Source organism: Colletotrichum gloeosporioides, assembly GCF_011800055.1.
Source record: "Colletotrichum gloeosporioides strain Lc1 chromosome Unknown consensus_89, whole genome shotgun sequence".
Lineage (NCBI taxonomy): Eukaryota > Fungi > Ascomycota > Sordariomycetes > Glomerellales > Glomerellaceae > Colletotrichum > Colletotrichum gloeosporioides.
This window is the reverse complement of record NW_025544734.1, coordinates 298,283-319,884: the sequence shown is the minus strand read 5'-3', so window position 1 is coordinate 319,884 and position 21,602 is coordinate 298,283. Positions and strand designations below refer to the sequence as shown.

General features: G+C 52.8%; 5 protein-coding genes across 5 annotated transcripts; 4 read left to right on the top strand and 1 right to left on the bottom strand.

The window, feature by feature from the left end:
• Window positions 1-915: 915 nt before the first annotated feature.
• On the top strand, window positions 916-3,094 carry GCG54_00010686 (uncharacterized protein; the record flags this gene model as incomplete). The annotated part of the gene is made up of 5 exons (XM_045410605.1): window positions 916-1,169; window positions 1,228-1,903; window positions 1,960-2,044; window positions 2,095-2,524; window positions 2,575-3,094. The coding sequence occupies 5 exons, from the start codon at window positions 916-918 to the stop codon at window positions 3,092-3,094; spliced, it is 1,965 nt and encodes a 654-aa protein (XP_045258173.1).
• Window positions 3,095-5,304: 2,210 nt separating this feature from the next.
• GCG54_00010685 (uncharacterized protein) lies at window positions 5,305-6,189 on the bottom strand (the record flags this gene model as incomplete). The annotated part of the gene is made up of 1 exon (XM_045410604.1): window positions 5,305-6,189. The coding sequence occupies one exon, from the start codon at window positions 6,187-6,189 to the stop codon at window positions 5,305-5,307; it is 885 nt and encodes a 294-aa protein (XP_045258172.1).
• Window positions 6,190-8,177: 1,988 nt separating this feature from the next.
• On the top strand, window positions 8,178-10,184 carry GCG54_00010684 (Carotenoid-cleavage dioxygenase 1; the record flags this gene model as incomplete). Its single annotated transcript, XM_045410603.1, has 2 exons — window positions 8,178-8,218; window positions 8,276-10,184. The coding sequence occupies 2 exons, from the start codon at window positions 8,178-8,180 to the stop codon at window positions 10,182-10,184; spliced, it is 1,950 nt and encodes a 649-aa protein (XP_045258171.1).
• Window positions 10,185-15,760: 5,576 nt separating this feature from the next.
• Window positions 15,761-19,251, top strand: GCG54_00010683 (Calcium-transporting ATPase 3; the record flags this gene model as incomplete). The annotated part of the gene is made up of 3 exons (XM_045410602.1): window positions 15,761-16,164; window positions 16,495-18,451; window positions 18,502-19,251. 3 exons carry the CDS (start codon window positions 15,761-15,763, stop codon window positions 19,249-19,251), a joined length of 3,111 nt encoding a protein of 1,036 aa, XP_045258170.1.
• Window positions 19,252-19,952: 701 nt separating this feature from the next.
• On the top strand, window positions 19,953-20,794 carry GCG54_00010682 (uncharacterized protein; the record flags this gene model as incomplete). The annotated part of the gene is made up of 2 exons (XM_045410601.1): window positions 19,953-20,067; window positions 20,121-20,794. The coding sequence occupies 2 exons, from the start codon at window positions 19,953-19,955 to the stop codon at window positions 20,792-20,794; spliced, it is 789 nt and encodes a 262-aa protein (XP_045258169.1).
• Window positions 20,795-21,602: the final 808 nt, after the last annotated feature.

Below are 21,602 nucleotides of genomic sequence, written 5' to 3'. Positions count from 1 at the left end.
TTAGTAGACTTACTATTAATATCTTTACTATCTTAGTAATAGTAATAGACTATAAGAGGGTATTTAGCTTTATTAAGTTTATACTAACTTTGTAGAGGCTATTAATAAAGCTATCTCTACTTAAGAAGACCTAATACCTCTAGAACTAGGTTTAAGGTAGCTAAGTTACTATTAGTAGCTATATATATATAAGGAGGGGTTAATAAGGTTAATATAACCTTAAATCACTATATAGTATATATATCTAACCCCTAGAGACCTCACGATAGTATCACTAACTTCCTAATTAGGTAATTTCATATTAAATCTAGTAAGTTAAGTTTAAATCTATTAATCAGTTAAGTTTATTGTAATCTTTAAGTTAAACAGTTAAGTTGAAGCCTCAGATTTAACTTGTTTGATTAGTATGCAGCGCTAGTAGAAGTATTCCTAAGGGGATAAATAATCCTCAACTTGCATACTCCTTATCTCGTGGGCACAAATGGACGTCTGGTTATGCGATGGTCTTGGATCCCTCCTGCCTTTCAACCTGTCGTTCATCCCTTCTTGGGCTTCATCCACTTCTACAGAAAAATTGAGGAATATAAGAACGGAGGGCCTCAACCGTATTTTTACCTTAACCAATCTTCCACCTCGAATAATCTTTCACCTCGACCAACCAATCATCTCAACCAACCCATCACCTAGACCGGCTTTACACTTAAGGTAGTCCAGGTTCGTACCCCATGCAACCTTTGCCCCATACCAGCTTCTCACCTCGTCCAAAGTTGAAACCTCGACCGGGTTCTTACCGCGTGTGCTGTCCTATCTAGTTCAACTTTCACCTTCTCTTTCCCTGCCCCTTCCTCTTTCACACACTCAATTCTCCTTGAAAACTGTTGCGAATTTCAATCTTACCAGTAGCAGTCCTCAACGATGCTGCGCGACAAACACAAAGATAAACGGCACGCAGGTCGCAAGTCGTCTGACAGCTCTCGGTTCAACACGACGGATGCCTCTCCAGAGACTCCACGTAGACCAACCAAGAAAAGGAAGGAACGGACTGGTGCGGATGAACAGCCTGTGCCGCAGGCGGGTTTGAGAAGCAAGTGTGAGAGGTCGACAGAAGGCTCTATGGAGCCCGGTAGATCCGCAAATCCCAAGCGGAGAAAGATTGGTCTCAACCAAGCGTGTGTTAAACCGTCTCCATCTTAACAAAAAGGAAGCTGCTAACCAACAAAATTCTAGTTATCTTGGCTTGGACAATGGCAGCACTGCCATCAGGGCCAGTCTTTGCGTTGAAGTTGGAGATCGTAGCATCTTTTACGATGTGAGAGACCCAGAATGTCCTCCTCAAGGAGCTAACAACGGACAAGATTTCGACTTCCCCTCGGCGCTCAACCCAACCACAGGCCAGACAGGGCATGACGCGCTTCGCGCAGGTGAATGGCTGAGTGTTAAATTTCTCATCTACGAGCTTGTTCGACGAGCTACCGATGATGCCAAGGTTGACAAAGATGTCCAGTCGCTTCTGAGAAAAACGTTCAAAGGCGACCTTATCCTAAAGGAGAAGGAACGAGACAAAATTGTCACAGACCGACTTCGTGAGCACATCGTGGAGTGTTTCCGGAAAGTCGCCAAAGCTACCCAAGACACATGTAATCGAGAGGGTCTATTTTATGACAGCATTGCTGTCACGCTCCCCGTTACATGGAACACGCCGCCGTTCCAGACAATGTACGCAGCCATTCTGGAGGGGGCGTTTCCGAACATCACTCCCGAAAACTTCGTATATGTCTACGAAGCAGAGGCCGTGGGTCATTATCTCCTACACAGTCGTATAAGAGGCATTCTGCAGAGGACAGAGGGCGACGAGAAATACCCGCACAGGTTGATGATTGCGGATTTTGGTGGCCATACTGTGGTAAGTCTTCCAACTCTTGGCAAGTGTCGAGACCATGCGCGCTGACAGGATTATAGAATGGCGTTACGTTCCATCTGAGATGGAATGAGCACGAAAAGGAAGACTCCAAGCCTGCTTTCTTCGCCACTCAGAAACCCTGGGGTAAGTTGAGTTGGGGAAGCTGTGCGTTCAAGATTTGACATATTTTCTAGGCGCTCCCGGAGGATCAGAGCTGTACGCACGAGAAGTTGAAAAGGCACTCCGCAAGTATCTGGAGTGTACTAAAGACACCCAGGATGAAGTTGAAGAGTGTGTCAAAGAATTCATGGAGTGCTTGAAACTGAAGCAGGGAAATCACGACGGCACGCCCTTCACCCTGGTCTGCCACAAGGAGCCACATATCTGGCAGCCTACCGGGCCTGCGGACGCCGCACGACTATACAAGAGAGCATTCGATAGACCTCTCAAGGAAGTCCACACCAAGATCACCGCCAGAATGGGCAGAGCGGTACCTACAACTGTGGTTCTTACGGGCGGCAGCTACTTGAATGCGGCTGCACGTGCAGCCACAATTGCCAAAATAGACAGCCAACCCACATGGAAATACATTGCGCTGTCCGAAATACGCGCCGTATCGGACATGTAAGTCGGCTATGATACAAAACGGCGGCCGTGGCTGACAATGTTTTCAGGCGGCTGGTGGTTGCCCAAGGTGCGGCCTTGGCTCTCTCAAAAGCAACGTCGGTTGCGGAATTCATGAAGCAGGGTGCTGCTTTTGCCCTCCACTCACCGAGTCTGAAGGGCACAGATGGTCTGGCAAAGCCGAACATTCTGACTTACAAGGGGCAGGACTGGGAGTTTCGATTCGACCTCCGTACCGAGTCTCGCATGAGAATCAGATGTGAACCTTTCCATCAAGGGGCCATGGAGGACCTGAAAGACCCCGCCAAACGGCGCATTGAAGTTTACAATGCCTACGACTTTGTTGACCTCGGCTCCCGGAAGAAGGGATCCTACACGATCTCATTGAAACACGTGCGGGAAGACCGCAAGGACTTTATGATACTGCGAGAGAAGGCGGAGGAAGATGATGCTGACCTGGACGGCCCCAAGGTGTATGAATGGAAGCTTCCGGTCTACGTCGACATCGGCCAGTGTGTTCTCATGGTGGATCAGGATGAATTCGACCTGCAGAAGTTGAAGCGGGAGTGAGCAGATCCCGAGAGATGTGGCCGACCTTTAGGGAATCGTCTTTCGGAGCAGGAATTTGGAGCTCAATGAGGTCACGGGATAAGGAATTGAATTAGGACAAGCAGTCTAGGTTGAACAACGAGCTCGTTGCTAATGCCAGTGACACGTAAAAGGCAGCGATCTGCGCCAGATATTTACTTGTTGCGAATGGACAAACAGCATGAAGATTCGCATCGTCTGCCGTAGCAACAGAACAGGTAGATGGTGCAATTTGCCCACAGGCTTTAGCCCGCCACCAGATTCAGCTGGCAGCGTGGCACCTCCCCTACATAACAGAGAAACGAAATGAGAACTATGCATCAACGTTGCTGTGTATATCGCTGTTGAGCATGCTGGATGTGTCAGAGAAACTAACGGCAGAAGCGGTCTAATACGTTAATTAGTTATAGTGCTGTGATTCTGTTCTTCCAATCTGAGTCGAGCTCTGACTTTTCCTGGATAGAAGTTGCATGAGCAGTGCAGCCAGGGTGGCAGCGGCGGCAGCGGCCTTTGGAGGAGTCTTTTGCTCCAGTAGTTTTCCTAGAGAGAGACGCTCGCTTGAACAATGGTAGTCTTAACGCAGGCCTCATGCAGAAGGAACACGTCAGGTTCCACAGATAAGTACCAAAAAGTTTAAAAAAAAAAAAGAAAAAAAAAAAAAGGGAAGCTAGAAAAATAGGCTATATTGATGTATATATATTTGCAGTACTACGCAGGTGATTTAATAGGTAACCTTTGTTGTAAAGGAATACGATAAGGAATATAACACTAGAGCCTAGCTTATTTGCATTATGAGCATACCACTCAAAGTATTACTCCGATCAAATATATCGTGTCCAGACATTCTAGTGAGGTTCTCAGCTATAGCATGCACGTGTTCATCGTCTTTTGCGGATGCCTCTTATTCTGCTCAGGAAAGTCTCACTCAGCAGTCATGTATCGAATCTCTAGAACCCTAGACCATGAAGAAAACCAGGCAAAAGATGAAATCATATGGAGTAGACTATAAAGCAAGGTATCGTATAAAATCATAGGAGAGATTAGCATTAAGCACTGAGGATTCCGCATGCTAGAGGTCGCCGGTCAGACTACTCAGCCATGGTATTGATGGCAACCGGCTGAACCTACTAGTGAATATGAAGAACGGACGGGACAGACCAGACATTTCGTGTATAGCTTGCATGCATCGTGTCTCTTCGTGAACTACAAATTCTCAGGAGACCAATGAGGGGTTCAGAAGAAATATGGCCGTCACTCTTACACGAGATAAAGCTCATGAGCAAAGTTCGGTTCGGTTCGCCTCACTAAATAGAGACTTTCAACAGCTGACGGGAGAACCCACGAGATGTGTCCTACGCATATCTTGAAGGATTCTCCAACGCCCAGATGACCACAAATAAACCTCAAAGGAATTCGAGGCTTCGCGCACGGGCTCAAACACCCACAGCCCAAGGCATAAATCCAGTGGGCAGACAACCCTAAAGCTCTGTGTGGATATATGCCCAGTTTCGCATTGCAACCCCGCAAAACGTCAAAATGAGTGACAAGCAGCCTCACCTGCAGACACGGGGTATGTAGTCGTCATGCCATGAAGACCCAAGCTCCGGTCTGAACCTTGGTGGAACTTCCGAAGACCCTTGTCAACCACCGTGCTGACGACCTTTACCAACCCTGGCTCAATTGACATGCTCCCTCACAGCAATATCGCGCCTAAGATTCAAGAATATGCAATATGCTGTGGAGTGCCAAACACACGCAGTTGTCTAGCGGGAAGATTAAGCATGCATAAGGTAAGCACTGTTAACGATAGTTATTTGTGGGTATAAACATTAAAGCTTCTAAACATTTGAACTCCCTCAATGAACTAGCCCTTGCCTTCCCCTAGATACATAATAGTTAACATTAGGAAAAGGGGGCTTATGCGCCCAGCGTGCAGGACCCAACATCAGCAGAAATCAGATACTAACCCTCCCTTTCCCCGCATTTCCTCCCATCCTGAGCATCAAAGCTAATCCACAGGAACTTTTTTTTCAAAAGCTTCAATTTTAAAACTACAAGGCAATGCCTATGCGAAGAGGTCTAGTAACCTCTTTTGGTTACTAGAACCTTGGACCCGCCCCAAAACCTCTCCATGTTCATGCGTTATCGGTGGGATGCTGGTGTAAGCCTAAAAGCTCCAGTCAAAAGTGTCATCAAACACCATTCGAGGGCCCCGCGCCGCCGCTGGCACCGAGGTGTCCGTGGTCACCCCCGTGCTGGCCCGGGTGAATCTTCTGGGCGCCGGGAGCGCGGATGTGGAGACCCAACGCGGCCGGGTCGATGTTGCGGTGTCCCCAGAGAAGGAGGAAGCCGAACCCAGGCTTGGCCAGCACGTCCAGGATTCCGTAGAAGAGAGCCTCAGAGTCGGGGTGGATAATATTGCCGCCCTCGGCAACGCCCCAAGCAATGGGGTACAAGAACCACAGGAAAATGGTGAGGACGCCGCAGTTGGTGTAGGTGCGCTGGATGGAACCTCCAAGCGCGGCAGCATGCTTGCGACCCTCAAAGACCAGGGAGTAGACGACGTAGAAGAAGGCGAACATGCCAAACACCCAGTATCCCCACTTGTAGCTCGTGCTGGTAAGAGCACCAACGAGTCCGGTGACAATCATAACCTCATCAGCGAGGAGGGCAATCATGATAGAGGGCCAGGGCAGGCCAGCGGTGAGGAGAAGATCCAGAAGCAGAAGCGGCGTTGTGACGAACCAGTCGATGTAGCGGACGTAATAGATCTCTCGGGTGCCGGCGCCGGAGACCTGGCTGTCGTTGGGGCGGGGAAATTCAACCAGGACGGGTGTCTGGCCGAGGCCGGCACCCATGGAAAAGTACGATATGCAAGCAACAAAAGTGATGGACGCCGTGATGTAATGGAACAGGCGGTGCGTCTCGCGCTTAGCCATGCCCATACCGAGGAAGGCGAGAGTCGAGACGGCCATAATGGCGCAGACGGCGAAGTACCAATCCGAGCCGCGGGTGGTGACGGCCAGGTCGGCCTGGGCGCCGACACGTCGGTTGGTGTTGAGGGCGTCGTTGGCCATTGTGGTTGCTCGTGTTATGTGACCAACCAAAACTTGCTGCATAGGGATGATTTGTTCTCGAGTAGATGGGGATAAAGGACCAGAAGCTGGCACAGAATTTCGGGGGGTCGTTATGCTTCTTGAGGCACTGCTACTCTGGAGGGCTGAGGGAGGAGAAAGAGGGGTTCAACCAACCCAATATATCCTCATCCGTACTCGTAACAGTGCTGCCCAGTCGCAACACAACATCTGATTTACACTCGAGACTAGGACACAGATGCCCAACCCCCCTGCCGACAATCCCGCATCTAGCCATGAATGCTTTCGCTAGGTCGGGCTGTAGTGAGCACGTCCCATTGGACAAATGACATACAGGATACAGGTAACATCGTGGTTGCGGTCGCGGCGCACCATGAGCTCCGGATGACGATTAGACTCGCGATGGCGCGCTGGGCAGCTTGCTCGGACGTTTGGGCGCGAACAGACGGGCATTTTCGTTTCCCCAAAGGAGGACACCATCAGCTGGCAGACAGGATGGTAGCCTCCGCCCGTGGAAACGCACCTACGACAGAGACAAGACGCGGGGCTGCCACTACGACGGGCGCTACGGCAATCGAGTGAAAGCTTGCCCAGCCATGTTTGCTTTTTGGGCACGAAGTTTCCCTGCGCTGCGAATGATAATTGCGACGCGCCAAAATGGATGTTGTTGCGTGTTCCGCTACTGAGAAAGGAGCTAGCCGAGTTGCGAGCCGTATTTCCGACGTGATCAGTCTATGACGAGATTCAGCATTCTAGGCCCAATCTCACTGACACGAAAGAAAACAAGGACAGGTACCTGGTGATGAAAGAGCTGCACTTTGCGACGAGTCACCGCTAGGTAATTCGTCCACTCGGTCGCTAGAATTGGGTAACAGCACATAGCGTCTGCACCGCGGATAAAGACTTCGTGTCGATGAAGTCACCACTTTGTCCGGGCTCTGCACCGGATGCTGCCGAGCGGTATTCCCGGGTCCCACAATGCCCGGAGCTAGCGCCGGCAAACGCACTTTTCGCCAAGTTGTCATGTTACTGGCCGCATATTTTCTTGCATTTCTGCACGCGAGAACGAACGCCGGTCCCCCCTCGAGGTAGAACCTAGACTCTGGCGCTCGAAACAACGCCTCCAACGGCGATTCGTCCCTCATGGGAAGCGATGAAGAAGCTTTTAGCTCCTCTTTGGCTGCTTTTTTGACCTGCAGCCCGCGGCGATCGCCAAGCCAGCCTCCCGATCTGGTCTCACACCCACGATTCTGATTCTCATTCTCCTTCTCTCCCGACACCCATGTATCAGAAATGGGTCTGATGACCATGCAGTTCGGGCTAGACACAAATCTTCCCCAGGCGTTTGACGCTCTGCGAAAGCTTGCCTTGCACCCCTGACCAGGCTCTCTTGGCAACTCAAAGATTGGCCATTCTCATTAGCCATCGACTTCTTGATGGCACCGCATCAGGAATCTCAGGAGCGGGGACCGGTTTCTTTGAGTTGTTCTTCCCCCGCTTTTGTTTGGACTGATAATCTGAGTTGGCAAGGCAGGGCGCGAGCGAGCTACCTGACAGGAGCTTTGGGCACAAAGATCTGAGCACCCCCGAACCTCCGAGCTCCTTCGTCCCATGTCGTCATCTGGCTCAAAGCTCTGGTCGGTTGATGGTAGTAGTCAGGTGTTTTGGCACCGCAACTTCGGCACATAATCGACTAGTCGCGAATCGTGGCCCGGGCTGGAAATGGTTTGATGAAATCATTCTGACCGTCTTCAGAACAGTGCGATACTACCCACCGTGAGCGTGGACTTCGACGGATCGTCTTGGTTTTGACCTGTCATCTGTTGAAAGGATTAACTAGACATACCGGACGTTGGTCCTGTCTTTTCTCTTCCGCCGTGGCTGTCTTGCGTGCCTGATCGCCAAGCTTCTGAAAGCCGTTGTAAGACTGAGACATCAGTCTTCCTCCTAGACATCGAGCGGTGCTGAAGATGGCGAATAAGGCTCTCCATGAAGATGATGAGCATCATCCGTGAGTACAATGGATTCCCTTTGGCCGAAGAAAAGGAGATGCTGACACACCCGACAGCTATCTCTCGGGCAACTTTGCCCCAATTCAGTCATGTCTTCCGTTGACAGCATGCTCGTATGAGGGCACGATACCAGTTGACCTTGCCGGAGGCCAGTACGTTCGAAATGGCGGTAATCCCCTCACTAATGACGACCCAACTCGAGCTGCGCATTGGTTTGACGGCGACGGCATGCTCAGCGGGGTCCTCTTTCGGCGCGTGGGCGAGAAGCAGACCCAAATCCAGCCCGAGTTCGTGAACCAGTACCTATTGACGGACGTCTACTGTTACGCCAAAGAGAGCAAGTCTCTACGTCGACCCGTTCTGCCCAGCATTGCAACGCTCGTAAATCCAGCCCTCAGCATGTTCTGCATCATTTTTGAGGTTTTCCGCACCATATTCCTGGTACTCCTATCACGACTCCCTGGGAATAGGCGATCGATCAAGAAGATCAGCGTCGCGAATACCAGCGTGCTGTTCCACAATGGTCGCGCGCTGGCAACATGCGAAAGCGGGCCGCCTTTGAGATTTGCTCTGCCGAGCCTCGAGACCATCGGCTGGTTCAATGGACGAGTTGCTGAAAACGAGCCGAGAAGTACCAGCGAAAGCGGTTTTGGAGGAACCGGTGTCACGTCCTTCATGAAGGAATGGACTACCGCCCACCCGCGCGTTGATCCAGTCACCAAGGAGCTCATTACCTTCCACTCGACCTTCATCAAGCCCTTTGTGCGGTACTCTGTCGTTCCTCCCACATCGTCAAAATTAGCAGCAAGCCCGGCCATGTTCGATGTGGCAGTTCCCGGAGTCGAGTCGCCAAAGATGATGCACGACTTTGGTGTGTCCCGGCGACACACCGTCATCATGGACCTCCCGCTTTCACTCGACCCGATGAACCTGATTCACGGTGTCGCCAGCTTGTCATACGATTCCGCTGGCAAGTCGCGCTTTGGAATCTTCCCCCGGCATCAACCTGACGCGGTCCACTGGTTTGAGACCAATCCATGCACTATCTTCCACACTGCGAATTGCTGGGACTCAGTATCGGCACCGACTGATCTCAATGGGCCGACAATGTCAGTCAACTTGATTGCTTGCCGTCTCACATCCGCATCGTTAGTGTTCAGCGCAGGCAATCTCCCTACGCCAGAAGTGAAGCCGGTCCCGCCTGAGTATGCAGAGGAAGAGCAGTGTCGGCTGTACTACTACAATTTCCCCCTATCAGGCATCCCCGGCGTCCAGTTCAACATCCGACATCAATGGGCTTTGTCGGCTATCTCACTCGAGTTTCCCACTGTATCACCAGAGTACTCGATGCAAGAGGCTCGTTACGTTTACGGCTGCTCGACTGGCGAGGCCTCCTACACCGTCGCGCTTGGCAAAGCGGCCAAGATTGACCATTTGGCCAAGGTCGACGTCCATACGCTGATCAGCCGAGGAATTGCAAACCCACCACAACCAGTCAAAGGCTGTGTTGACACACGCAATGTGACTCAGGTTCTGGAGAGTAAGGACCCAAAAGACCCAATCAAGCTGTTCAAGATGCCTGAGGGTTGGTATGCCCAGGAGCCACGCTTTGTGGCTCGATCGCAGGCCCGGACGGAGGACGACGGATGGTTGTTGACTTATGTCTTTGACGAATCACAACTTGACAGCCAGGGGGTCTGTCTCCCTAACGCCGCGAGCGAGCTTTGGATAATCGACGCCAAGGAAATGAAGAGTGTGGTTGCAAAAATAAAGCTACCACAGCGTGTGCCATACGGATTGCATGGTACCTGGTTTAGCGAAGATGAAATCAGGTGCCAGATACCTTTTGAAAGAGTGCGTACCGTTTGTAATGACGAACAGAAGAAGGAAGCATTCCGGGAAGATGGGAATGATAGCGATGATGAGCTCATGGGCCTGCTGGCGTTGGACTCTTTGATACCATAGCATTTGTGACCGCAAACGTCTAGCTAGGTCCCTCATATTTGGCGATAAAAGTAGTAATGAACGCCGATGATTTGTTTCTTTCTTAAACAGGGGACGTCGAGCTTGGCTGCTCAACTTGGCTTACTTTCAGAATGGCGTCGAAGCGTTCCCCAGGCTCCTTGAACAAGAACTTGAGGCCACGCGTTCCGATGAGAAACGGATCTGCATACTTGGACATCCAACTGCCCATGGCATTGTGCCGCGTAGGCGCCGGCGTCCGATGCGATTAGGTTCGGCATTCCGAGAGGTGCTCTCACTTCTCTGGCATGGCCTTCGCGGTGGCCATGGCGGGCGAGGACGCTAGCCACCCGATGGACTCATCTTGACGGGGCAAATGTGACATACACGTGGGTATCGGAGTGTAGATTTAAGCAGCGTGTGGGCTGTAATACGGAAAGTAGAGGATTGAATTGTGATCTTGAACCACCTTAGCCTTGGCCGTGCCATTGACTGATCTTGGCTGCGTTATATTAGCAACAAAGGGGAGTGTCGACAACGGATATCCAATTTGTATTGCATCCCCACATCGACGCGGGCTGGGTAATGTCTGTTGACCATCTGATTGTTATCAGCTGAAAATCCATTAAGGCGGGAATGATGATCAGAAGGCGAACTTGTCCTGGTAGCCTGGCAAGCGCCATAGCTACATTGTCGAAGTGTTCGGACGAGACGTCCTCTCGATCCTCAATAGGTCGACAATGGTGTTCGAACTATGGTGTTCGTGGTGCTTCCTCGAGACAAGGTCCCGAATCAGCTGGAAATGTCGCGGAAGCAGAGGTCTTTTCCGTCTTCCGAACCACCTCAGGCACCCTCAAGGCATCTGTAGGTAGAACTCATTTGCCTTACCCACTGGACTCGTTTCCCTCCCCCGCATTCGCTAGATGGCGCACTCACAGGGGCTTGAAAGGCTGAACTAAGGCGACATGTTGTGTGCCCGGGAGCCCTGAAACCAGCCACCCAGCGCAGCCAGCGAAGGGAGGCCTGGGCCTGTAGGTCGAGGGTGGACCACCTCTCAGGGCCATAAGCTCCCGTCTTCCCCCTCCCGTACGGCACGACATGCCGCCAACAGCGCTTATGGTTATGCTTAAGCAAGACTTGCTATGCCTGGTGTGGCGCTCCATGTTTCTCAGCTCGCTCCGAAGCCGCGGAACCCACCCCATGCCGCCGTTGGCTGCAAATCCCGCTCCTCAATCAAACGTTGAGGCTCCCGCCCAATGTCGTCAATCTCAACGACAGTCGTCCTTCATGCTGTCCAGTAGTCCTTGTTACGATATCTCCCGACAGTAAATGTTGGGCGCAGTGAAATGGTGATGCCCAGACATTTGGTGAGCGCCGAGCAATGACCCCGCAGGGCAGTGCTGGACGGCGTCGATTATCATTGAAGGGATGGGGAGCGTTCGGCGTCCAGAATTCGTCTTCTGGCCTCCGAGACCGTGATGTGCGTGGAGAACACCGATGCGCCCGTCACGTTCCGGCAAGGGAGGCCGAGTGGTTGGTGTCGAGTGGATTATTCTCCCCGCGTTTCGTTGACCGAGATCCATTCTCCTCATCCGGCCCCGGCATGCATTGGGCCCATGGTTCATGTCCTGCATTTTATTGATAATTTTCTTTCGACGTCTTTTCATGTTCCCATTCCCAGCAGCTGGGCGGTACTTTAGCGAGGATTGGCAGAAGGTTGGCAACATGGAGGACCCCCACACCTGTCATCTCGCGGCAGACAGATCTAAGCTCCGGGATGGGACCGGATTGGCGCAAAACTATGGGGGGATTAAGCTTAGCAAATGCCAAATGGGGCTGCAGCACGTGCGGATTGGGCGTCTGAATACGTGGCTATTTGCCAGCCATCTTCCAAACGTGCTTTCGTATCTCGCTTCCTCTCGTTGTCAATGATCTTTGGTATGGCGAGGCGAGTTATTATCCAGCTTGGTGCACGAGCCTATCATGCAGTCTCAAAGTCGCCGGACAGCATTCAATGCCTGCTCGAAGAAGGGGATTTTCTGTGATTTTCCCGACGTTGTTGATGCGGGTGTTAGTTTGTTGAGATGGAACAAGGAAGGTTGACGCGAGAACATGGATCTTGTGCAGCAAGTATTGCAGGAAAGCCCCGGCTGGTGTCGTTTGGGATATCTCGCTGAGCCGGCAAAGTTGCGTTCTGTGGTATCAACTGGTGCGTGACCAACGAATCGGTGTCCGCTGGAATTGTTTCCTCAGGCCACTAAGACTTCCAGATAGTTTCAGCGTCTCGTTCGTGACCAAAGTGGGCGGTAAAGTAGCAAACGGAAAAGCAAGAATGGGCAGGATGCTTGTCGGAGCCCACATATGAGATTCTTGGCTCAAAGTATGCATGACGATTCGATGATAACAGGTTATATCGCCGGAACAGCGGTCATGTGCCAGATGCTGCAGGACTGATACGATGATACGCGACCCATCCTGTTTGATATTTCGCCTCTAGGATGAGATGCGCGCAGATAGCCGAATGGGGGAACAGAAGGTCTTGGGCTGCGGGAGAATGCAAGTTGCCATGGACTGTGAGCGCCAGAGAAATGCAGGTTGCCGAGTGCGAGCTTCAAGAGGGCGGAATGTACGAAAGGACGAAGGCTCAAGCGAAGCCAAGCGGATGAGCTGGAAGCGCGATGAAAGTCAGCAATCCATCACACCTGTGACCGATGTAGGGCGGCTGGGATGTCGGGGGTTGCGCCGTGCTCACCTACCATTCCTGGCTGGCGAGCATGTGGATGCAGGATGGCGCGATTGGCTACCGACATGGACGGAGGGAAGTCAGAATCCTTCTACATCACGGTGATGGACTGATGGACAGGGCTCCTCCCTCCACCAGGCGCCAAACGTTTTTCATCTTGGTTTGCGAGAGCGTCCAGACAAGCGCACCGATGCTTGGATGCTGGAGTAGTGCAATGATGGCATGGCCGGGTGCTCGCGGATTTCGACACGGAGTAGAGCAGTTGCAGGGGCACGAGTGAGAGCCCAAACGGAAATAGAAATCAAGGCATCGAATTTCTTGGTATGATGTCGTCCAGTCCAGGCGTTGTCTATCAGAGGGGACGGCGAGCGAAGGTGAGGGGACGAGGAGCTTGGCGCAGCAGTTCGGTTTGGCGTGCCTGAGGTGAGAGTGAATTGGCTTTGCAGGGGCCGCATGGGAAGCCCGACTTATCTGAACAGTTGCAGTGGGGGAAAGAGTGTCATCTGATGTGATGTAGCCTTGGTAGGATTTCAATATGAAGGGATACCTGCATCGGATAGAGGAAGGAATATCCGCAGATAAGCGGGAGCGAGCGAAGCAGGAGCAGGTGGGCTTCTTTCACAGTGAGCGAGTACACTACTGTCGGGTTGCAATGGCAGCAGGAGCAGTCGGTCGGTGCAGGGGAGGAAGGTGCTGTGGTGCTGTGGTGCCTGCCTTCCCTCAGTGGTTCCTTCTTGCTTCTGGAATGGAAGGCACCATGGGAAAAGGTGGTGAGTGGGGCTAAAGGCGCTAGTGTTTCTCGCCAAGAGCCGCTGCTGGAAAACGCAGTGAATTAGAAGTTTACCGATGCTTCACCTTACCTGAGGTAGGTAGGGTTTGATGTATTGGTTCTACTTGGGAAGGTAGACAGCAGCAGTGGCCAGATATTTCTTTGTGTATTCCGTAGTACTCTGTAGATATGTTGAGTATCCCGTCTGGTCGGGCTCTCCTCGCCTCTTCCATCGTCCGTACCTTTTACTGCTTGTTGTGCCTGTCGTTGATAGCTGCGTTTGGACGAAGTGCGTGCACTGCCACTCTTGTCGCCCCTATCAGCAGGCCAGCGTCGTCCGTCCCCCTAGCGGTTCCGCCCCTCGTGATTGGGCGGCCGGTTTCCTCCTTTCCTGATGACGACGACCAGCCCGCTCTCGGCGGACATCGGTGGTCCTTGGCGGCGCCGCTGTGAGCTCCACACCCGGCCTCCCCACGAGTGGACAGCGACCGATCGATGTTCCCGGGGACACGACAGGAACGGACAGCACAGCGGGAGCCAGGAAAAGACAACCTTAAGACGACGAGACTGAGACCAGCCCGAAGGCCTTTGGCCACTGGCGTGGTGCTTGTAGGGGCTGTGATGGCGATGTGTCACTGCGTTTCTCGCCATTCGACTGCACTGCAGGGGCTGGACTGCGCTGTTTCCACTGTTCCGCTGTCCACGAGACCGCCGGGGAAGGCAGGGAAACAGGGCGCAGACGACGATGACTGGACGTGGAGGGCGCATGTTCTTGGCAACATCTCACCCTTTCCACTTTGCGCTCCCGCTCGGCGTTAGTGCCTGTTTTCCCCAGCTGATGATGCCCTGTGGCACCAGGCGAAACACCCGCCACCAAGCCGACTGGAAGGCACTTACGTGTAGGTAGGTACGCAGTAGTAGTATTGTTGCTGGTGTCTTCCTTCCATCGCCGCTTCCCTATTGGATTTGGCAGTCTCGCTGTTGCGCTTTCCTACAACGCAGTACTTCCAGCAACTGGAAAGAAGGAAGCGACTACCAACCGGGAAGGCACCTGCACCGTTTGTTCATTCTTGCCATTGTGTAGTGTCCCTTCCCAAGTTAAACTTGCTGCCGCCACCAGCCACAAGCAGATTCCTCACCCAGCCCAGCATCTGCCTTTTTTTCTTCTCCCCCAAGGTTGACTTTCCTCGCCTCATCTTGCCGTCCACGAGGCCCTGCTACTCTACGTCGGATTCATCCAACGCAATCCGTGCCTCTTCCCAAGCACATCAACAAGCATCCAACCAGAACCCCTGCCAATCGCCAAGCTATCCACCACAGGTTCGTTCGTTTGTTATTCGTCGTCGTCGCTACGTTAGACGTGTCTTCCCTGTCTTCCATGGAACAGGTACCTTACAGGCCATCATCCTACGCCGCCCATCCCTCCCACCACTTCCCTTGGCTCATTCACTAACAGTTGCGCTGCCAGACCGGCACGGAGCGGTAGCCGTACAGAGAGAGAGAGAGAGAGCGAGAGACAGACACACGTCCACGCCCGCATACGCACCATACTCAATCGACCGACGGATACCTTCCACTGCCTTTCGGTCTTCACTTCTTCGGCCCTACGTTCACTACCAACCCTGGCGCCCCAGCCAGTCCCGTTCGCTCGGCTCCATTTACCTTCCCCGACTGGCCGCCGTTGTCTGCTTCCAGTACTCGCACACCCCCCAAACACCCAAGAACCAAGACCCCGACGGAAGGGACCTGACGGATACATCCATCTTCATTCCTAGCTACCACCATACATACGCTATCCAGCACTTGTTACTTTGAACCTGGCCCGTCTTCCCCTCCCTTGGCACAAGTCCCCTCGCCCGGACCTCAAGTATAACTTGACACCACCCTCCACGCTTGTTCCACCCTTCCTCTCTCTTCTTCTCCTTATCACCACCCCGATCACCCAAGCTCTTCGCTTGCCATTTTCTCCCCAACTCTTCAACAAGACTTTCGTCTGCTGGGCTTTCACAAAAGCACCAACACCCTTGAATCTCGAGCGCCTTCTTTAGCTGAACCTACCGATATCCGATGGGAGAACCCGAAGCCGTCAGGCATGGTGAACAACACACAGCTGCTGCGGAAGTCAACCCCGAGCAGGACGAGCCACCGTCTATACCGCGGCCCCCGCCCATACCCAACCCCGTCCCTCAACGGCCTGCCCACGCCGCTCCTGCCTCTGACATAGGATTTCTCTGGCAGACCGACCTTGAAAATGGCCTCTCCAAGGCTGAGGCGCAAGCCCGCCTCGATCGTGATGGGCCCAATCGCATCGAGGGTGCTAAGGGCCTCTCCATTTGGGAGATTGTCATGAGACAGATTTCCAACAGTCTGACCCTCGTTCTCGTGATCGTCATGATCCTATCTTTTGCCATTCAAGATTACATTGAAGGCGGCGTTATCACCGCCGTCATTCTTCTGAACATCGTCGTGGGGTGAGTCTTTGCCCCCCTCGTTTTGCTTTCTGTCTTAGCATAGCATGCCTTTCTTCTGTCCTCTTCTCCCGATGGTTCTGCTGCACACGCGGGCACTTCTTCGACTTGCCTGTTTGGTGGTACGGCTGCATAGTGTGGTTGGTTGAACGAAATGCCACTTGCGCCGCCCGTGGGTTGGGTGACACCCCTCCGACCACTCGCCCAGAGAAGTGTACAAGGGTGTCAGCGGTGTGGCTCATCCCCTGCCCCTGCCCATGTCGTTCACATCTCCACCAGCCTCACGTCTCACACTCGCCAACTCTTCCAATCTCGCTGCTGACAATTTCGTAGCTTTATTCAGGACTACAATGCCGAGCAGACAATTCAGTCTCTGTACGCGCTGTCCGCCCCGACATGTAAGGTCGTCCGCGACGGTATCGCGGAGACCGTCAAGGCAGATTCACTCGTCAAGGGCGATCTTGTCATGATCGCTGTTGGCGATGTCGTCCCAGCCGATCTTCGTCTTCTCGAGGGTATCAACCTCTCTATCGATGAGGCCCTCTTGACTGGCGAGTCGCTACCCATCAGCAAGCACCCTGAAGCCATCCTCGAGGAGGAGGACATCCCTCTCGGCGACCGCATCAACATGGTCTATTCTGCTACTACCGTCACTCGCGGACGCGCTCGCGGCATCGTCACCACTACCGGCATGGAGACCGAGGTGGGAAAGATTGCCATGATGCTGCGCACAACCCGCAAGCGAGACGAGAACGCCTCTCTGCCCAAGCGCGCTGTTATGCGCTTCAAGGCTGCTATGAAGAGCATCCTGGGTCTTGAGGGCACTCCCCTTCAGGTCAAGCTGAGCAAGTTTGCCCTTCTACTCTTCGGACTGGCCATCCTACTTGCCATCATTGTCTTTTCCGTCAGCAAGTTCGACATTGACGACCAGGTCCTCATCTATGGTATCTGCGTCGGAGTGGCCGTTATTCCCGAATCCCTTATCGCAGTTTTGACCATCACCATGGCTGTTGGTACCAAGGCAATGGCGTCTGGCAACGTTATTGTCCGCAAGCTGTCTTCTCTCGAAGCCGTTGGAGGTGTGACCAACATCTGCTCCGACAAGACTGGCACACTTACCCAGGGACGCATGGTTACCAGGAAAATCTGGCTGGCCGAAGACACAACTGCCATCATCGAAGGCACTACCGATCCCTATGATCCGACTAGCGGCACGGTTAGATGGCCCGGATCCGCCGCATCGAGCTCGGCCTCTAGTGGAGCGTCGACCCCGACGGTTGAGAAGACCGACGACACCATCCAGACATCTTCTATGGGCTCATTTCTCAAGGCTATTGCGCTCTGCAACAACGCCTCCGTTACCGATGGCAAGACGGCCACCGACACTGAGTCCATGACCACCGCCACCGAGGTGCCCGTCTCATGGTCCGCTATTGGCGAGCCCACCGAGATCGCTCTCCAGGTCTTCGCCATGCGTTACGGAAAGGGAAAGAACGACCTCGTCTCGTCTGAAAAGACGAAGATGGTCTATGAGTTTCCCTTCGACTCCTCGTGCAAGCTCATGAGTGTTGTCTACGAATTCCCTTCGGCCCCTCGTCAAGTATTCACCAAGGGTGCTGTTGAGGTTATGCTGCAGCGCCTGGCTGAGCCGGAAGCTGTCAAGGCCAAGATCGCCGCCAAGGCCGACGAGCTTGCCTCCGAAGGTCTCAGAGTCCTCTGCGTCGCTCACAGGTTCCTCGACAGCGACGACAATGCGAGCGAAAGAAACGAGGCTGAGTGCAAGCTTCGCTTCCTGGGTCTTGCCGGCTTGTACGATCCTCCTCGTGTCGAGACTCTTGGAGCTGTGAAGCTTTGCAAAACTGCTGGCATCTCTGTGCATATGGTCACCGGAGATCACATTAAGACTGCAACTGCCATTGCCCACGAAGTCGGCATTCTCACCGGAGGGGAGCAGCCGACTGCTGTTATGGCGGCTGGTCAATTCGACGCCCTCAGCAATGAGGAGGTTGATGCTCTTCCCGCTCTTCCCCTCGTCGTCGCCCGCTGCAGCCCACTGACCAAGGTCAGAATGCTCGAGGCGATGCATCGTCGCAAGGCTTATTGTATCATGACTGGTGATGGTGTGAACGACTCCCCCGCTCTCAAAAAGGCGGACGTTGGTATTGCGATGGGCAAGAGAGGCAGTGACGTCTCCAAGGAGGCAGCAGACATGGTTCTCACTGATGATAACTTTTCATCTATCGTAACTGCCATCAAGGAGGGTCGTCGCTTGTTTGACAACATTCAGAAGGTAGTTGATTTCCCTCCCGTTTTGTGTATTCAGACTAACACGTAGATCAGTTCCTGCTCCATCTCCTGATTTCCAACATTGCCCAGGTCATTCTTCTCTTGATTGGACTTTCTTTCAAGGACCGCAGTGGCACTTCCATCTTCCCACTCTCCCCCTTGGAGATTCTATGGGTCAACCTCATTACTTCCTCGTTCCTGGCCATCGGTTTGGGTTTGGAGGAAGCTCAACCGGACATTCTTTTGCGCGCACCCCACGACCTCGGCATTGGTGTTTTCACCTGGGACCTGATCCGCGACAAGATGATCTACGGTTTCTACATGGGCTCCTTATGTCTCGCCGCTTTCACCTCCGTTGCTTACGGCCCTGGTGGCGGAGACCTCGGAAGCATGTGCAACGACGGTTACAACGACACCTGCGGTGTTGTCTTCAGAGCTCGCTCCACCGTCTATGCCACCCTGAGCTTCCTGCTCCTGGTTACCTCTTGGGAAGTAAAGCACTTCCAGCGCAGTTTGTTTAACATGAACCCCGAGTTGTGGACCGGCCCGTTTGCTGTTTTCAAGACTGTCTACAAGAATCGCTTCCTCTTCTGGGCTGTCGCCGGTGGTTTCGTGTTGACTTTCCCCGTCATCTACTTGCCTGTGGTCAACCGTGCCGTTTTCAAGCATGACATGATCACTTGGGAGTGGGGTATTGTTGCCGCTTGCCTGGTCGTGTACATCGCTCTTATTGAGTGCTGGAAGGCCGTGAAGCGCCATCTCGGTCTCGGCATGAACCCCCGCGTTCCTGTCGATCAGGTCTAGTCTGCCACCTAGAATGACAACGAATTCGCTGCAAAGCGAACGGGAGGAAACGATGAAGTGGTTCAACAAAATGACGCCTTGGTGTCAGTATGACTTGAAGGGGTCGGGCCGGACATAACTCCGGTGCATGGATATCAGAATTTGGGGCTATTCAACATCAGCCTGACAGGCTTCATGGCTTAGGTTTCATTTTCGATTCTTTCAACATTCATTTAAACAGAAATACTTTGCATCAGTCGGCTGTAGAGTAAATACTCCAGCCATGAGCAGCAAAAAAGCGAGCTGAGTTTGATCAGCTCTCACCACCCTTGGCCTTCTCCAGACGCGTGATCATTGCAGAGTGATATCGGCTAGAAATCTTCCCGTTGTTGTTAATCTAGAGCGTGAACCACCGCCGTGTTGCTTGTAAATGTTCTTCTCGGTTTGTAGATCATGCACTTGACGCCCGGCCAAACCCGCGGAGAGGGGCCGAATCCTTCAACATCCTTCAATTCTTCCGACCCGGTCCCTCCCCGTCCCAACTTCCTATACCGGCAACTCACCTGACCTCCACAGCGGGTCAAACCGGGGGTTGGGGCAAACGCTGGGTTGCCGATAACCACCGCCAGATCACGTCAAGGTTCATCCAATGCGTCACGAACCCAATTCCAGAAGTCTTTAAATAGGCTTCGAGGTCGCGGGATGAGCCTTCTTAGTACCACATGTGCCACCACCACCAAGCAAGTTCCTTTGAAGAAAGCAGCCCGTCATCTGAGCCCACACCGTTGCCCAAGATGAAAGTCCTGATTCTCGGGCTCCCCAGGACAGGAACCCAATGTAGGCTGGCCAATGGCCATTCCCTCCTCTTTGACGATGACGCATATTGACAGATCTCGCCGCAGCTCTCGCCGACGCGCTGATCCAGCTCGGGATCAGCCCCGTCTACCACATGCGCGAAGTCGGGGTCAACCACCACCAGGACTTTTGGATCCGCGCCATCGAGGACCACATCCCGCCCTTCTCCACGTCGAAGCAGAAGAAGCTCACCACCACCCCCTGGACCCGCGAGCAGTGGGACACCATCCTCGCGCCCTACGAAGCCGTCTCCGACTTCCCGCCGGCGCTCTTCCCAACGGCGCTGGCGGCCGCGTACCCTGACTGCCCCATCATCCTCTCCACGCGATCCTTCGAGTCCTGGGCGGCGTCGATGCGCGACACGCTGATCCACGGGTTCGTCAACCGCGACCGCGAGAAGAGGAGCCCGATGGAGGGGCTGGCGGCGGCGTACCACTCTGCATGCTGGGGGGACGACTTTGAAAGGAACGGGCGGGGGTATTGGGAGCGGCACCATGAGGAAGTGAGGGCGCTGAGGGAGGGCGGGAGGCGGTTTTTGGAATTTTGTCCGGGGGACGGGTGGGGCCCGCTTTGTGAGTTTCTGGGGGTAGATGTGCCTGAGGGCGTGCCGTTTCCGAGGAGTGATGATTGGGTTGAGTATAAGAAGAAGGTTGAGCGGGAGAGGACGGAGGGGAAGGTTGAGCGAGGTTGCGTGGTGGATTGGAGTTGAACGTTTGGTTGCAGTAAGGAAAACGCGTATAGATTTAGTTATTTACCTCCTTAGCCGTTTCGGATGCAGCAAAGAATGCCATCTAAGAATTAACGTATGGGGACCGGTCATCCAATCCGCCCAGAGCCAAGCTGTCGGGTTCATGCATGCCACGCGGACGAGATCTAAGCCTCTCCCGCCTCAAAGGGGGCATGCCATGCAACACCAGGCGCTGCGGCTAACTGTGAAATAGGCTAACAAAAGCATAGCCTATAGGGAATTCTCCAAGCAGATATAGTCCGTTGCGTTAACAGCGTCCGCCCCTCCTTTTTGCTGAAATTACGCACGCATAATCCCTATATATACATGAAAATTTGCCTAACACTACGTAGATACTTATAGTATAGCAATTAACCTATTTTGATAGCTTTAATTAATCTATTCCTATTAAATCTTATCGTCTAAGGGTATTATAATGCCTCCTAAACGCTACTGCGCGGCTTAGTAGGTGGATAATAATCTATTTAGGTATTATCTATCACCTATTACTAATAGTATATAGAAATAATGATGTATATAATAACTAATATAGGATGCTACTAGAGATCCTCCTTAACGCTCTATTTTACTATTAATTAGGATTATTATGCCTACTAAGAGGGCTTATTAGGCTACTACTATTAAGGAGGCTACTGAAGAGGCTACTGCTAAGGTTATTATTACTAAAGCTAGACTTAAGACTAATAATTTAGTAGCTCCTAAGTCTATATTATAAAGAAGGTATATATTTATAGTACCTCTATTATTATAAAGAGCTCTAAAAGTATTC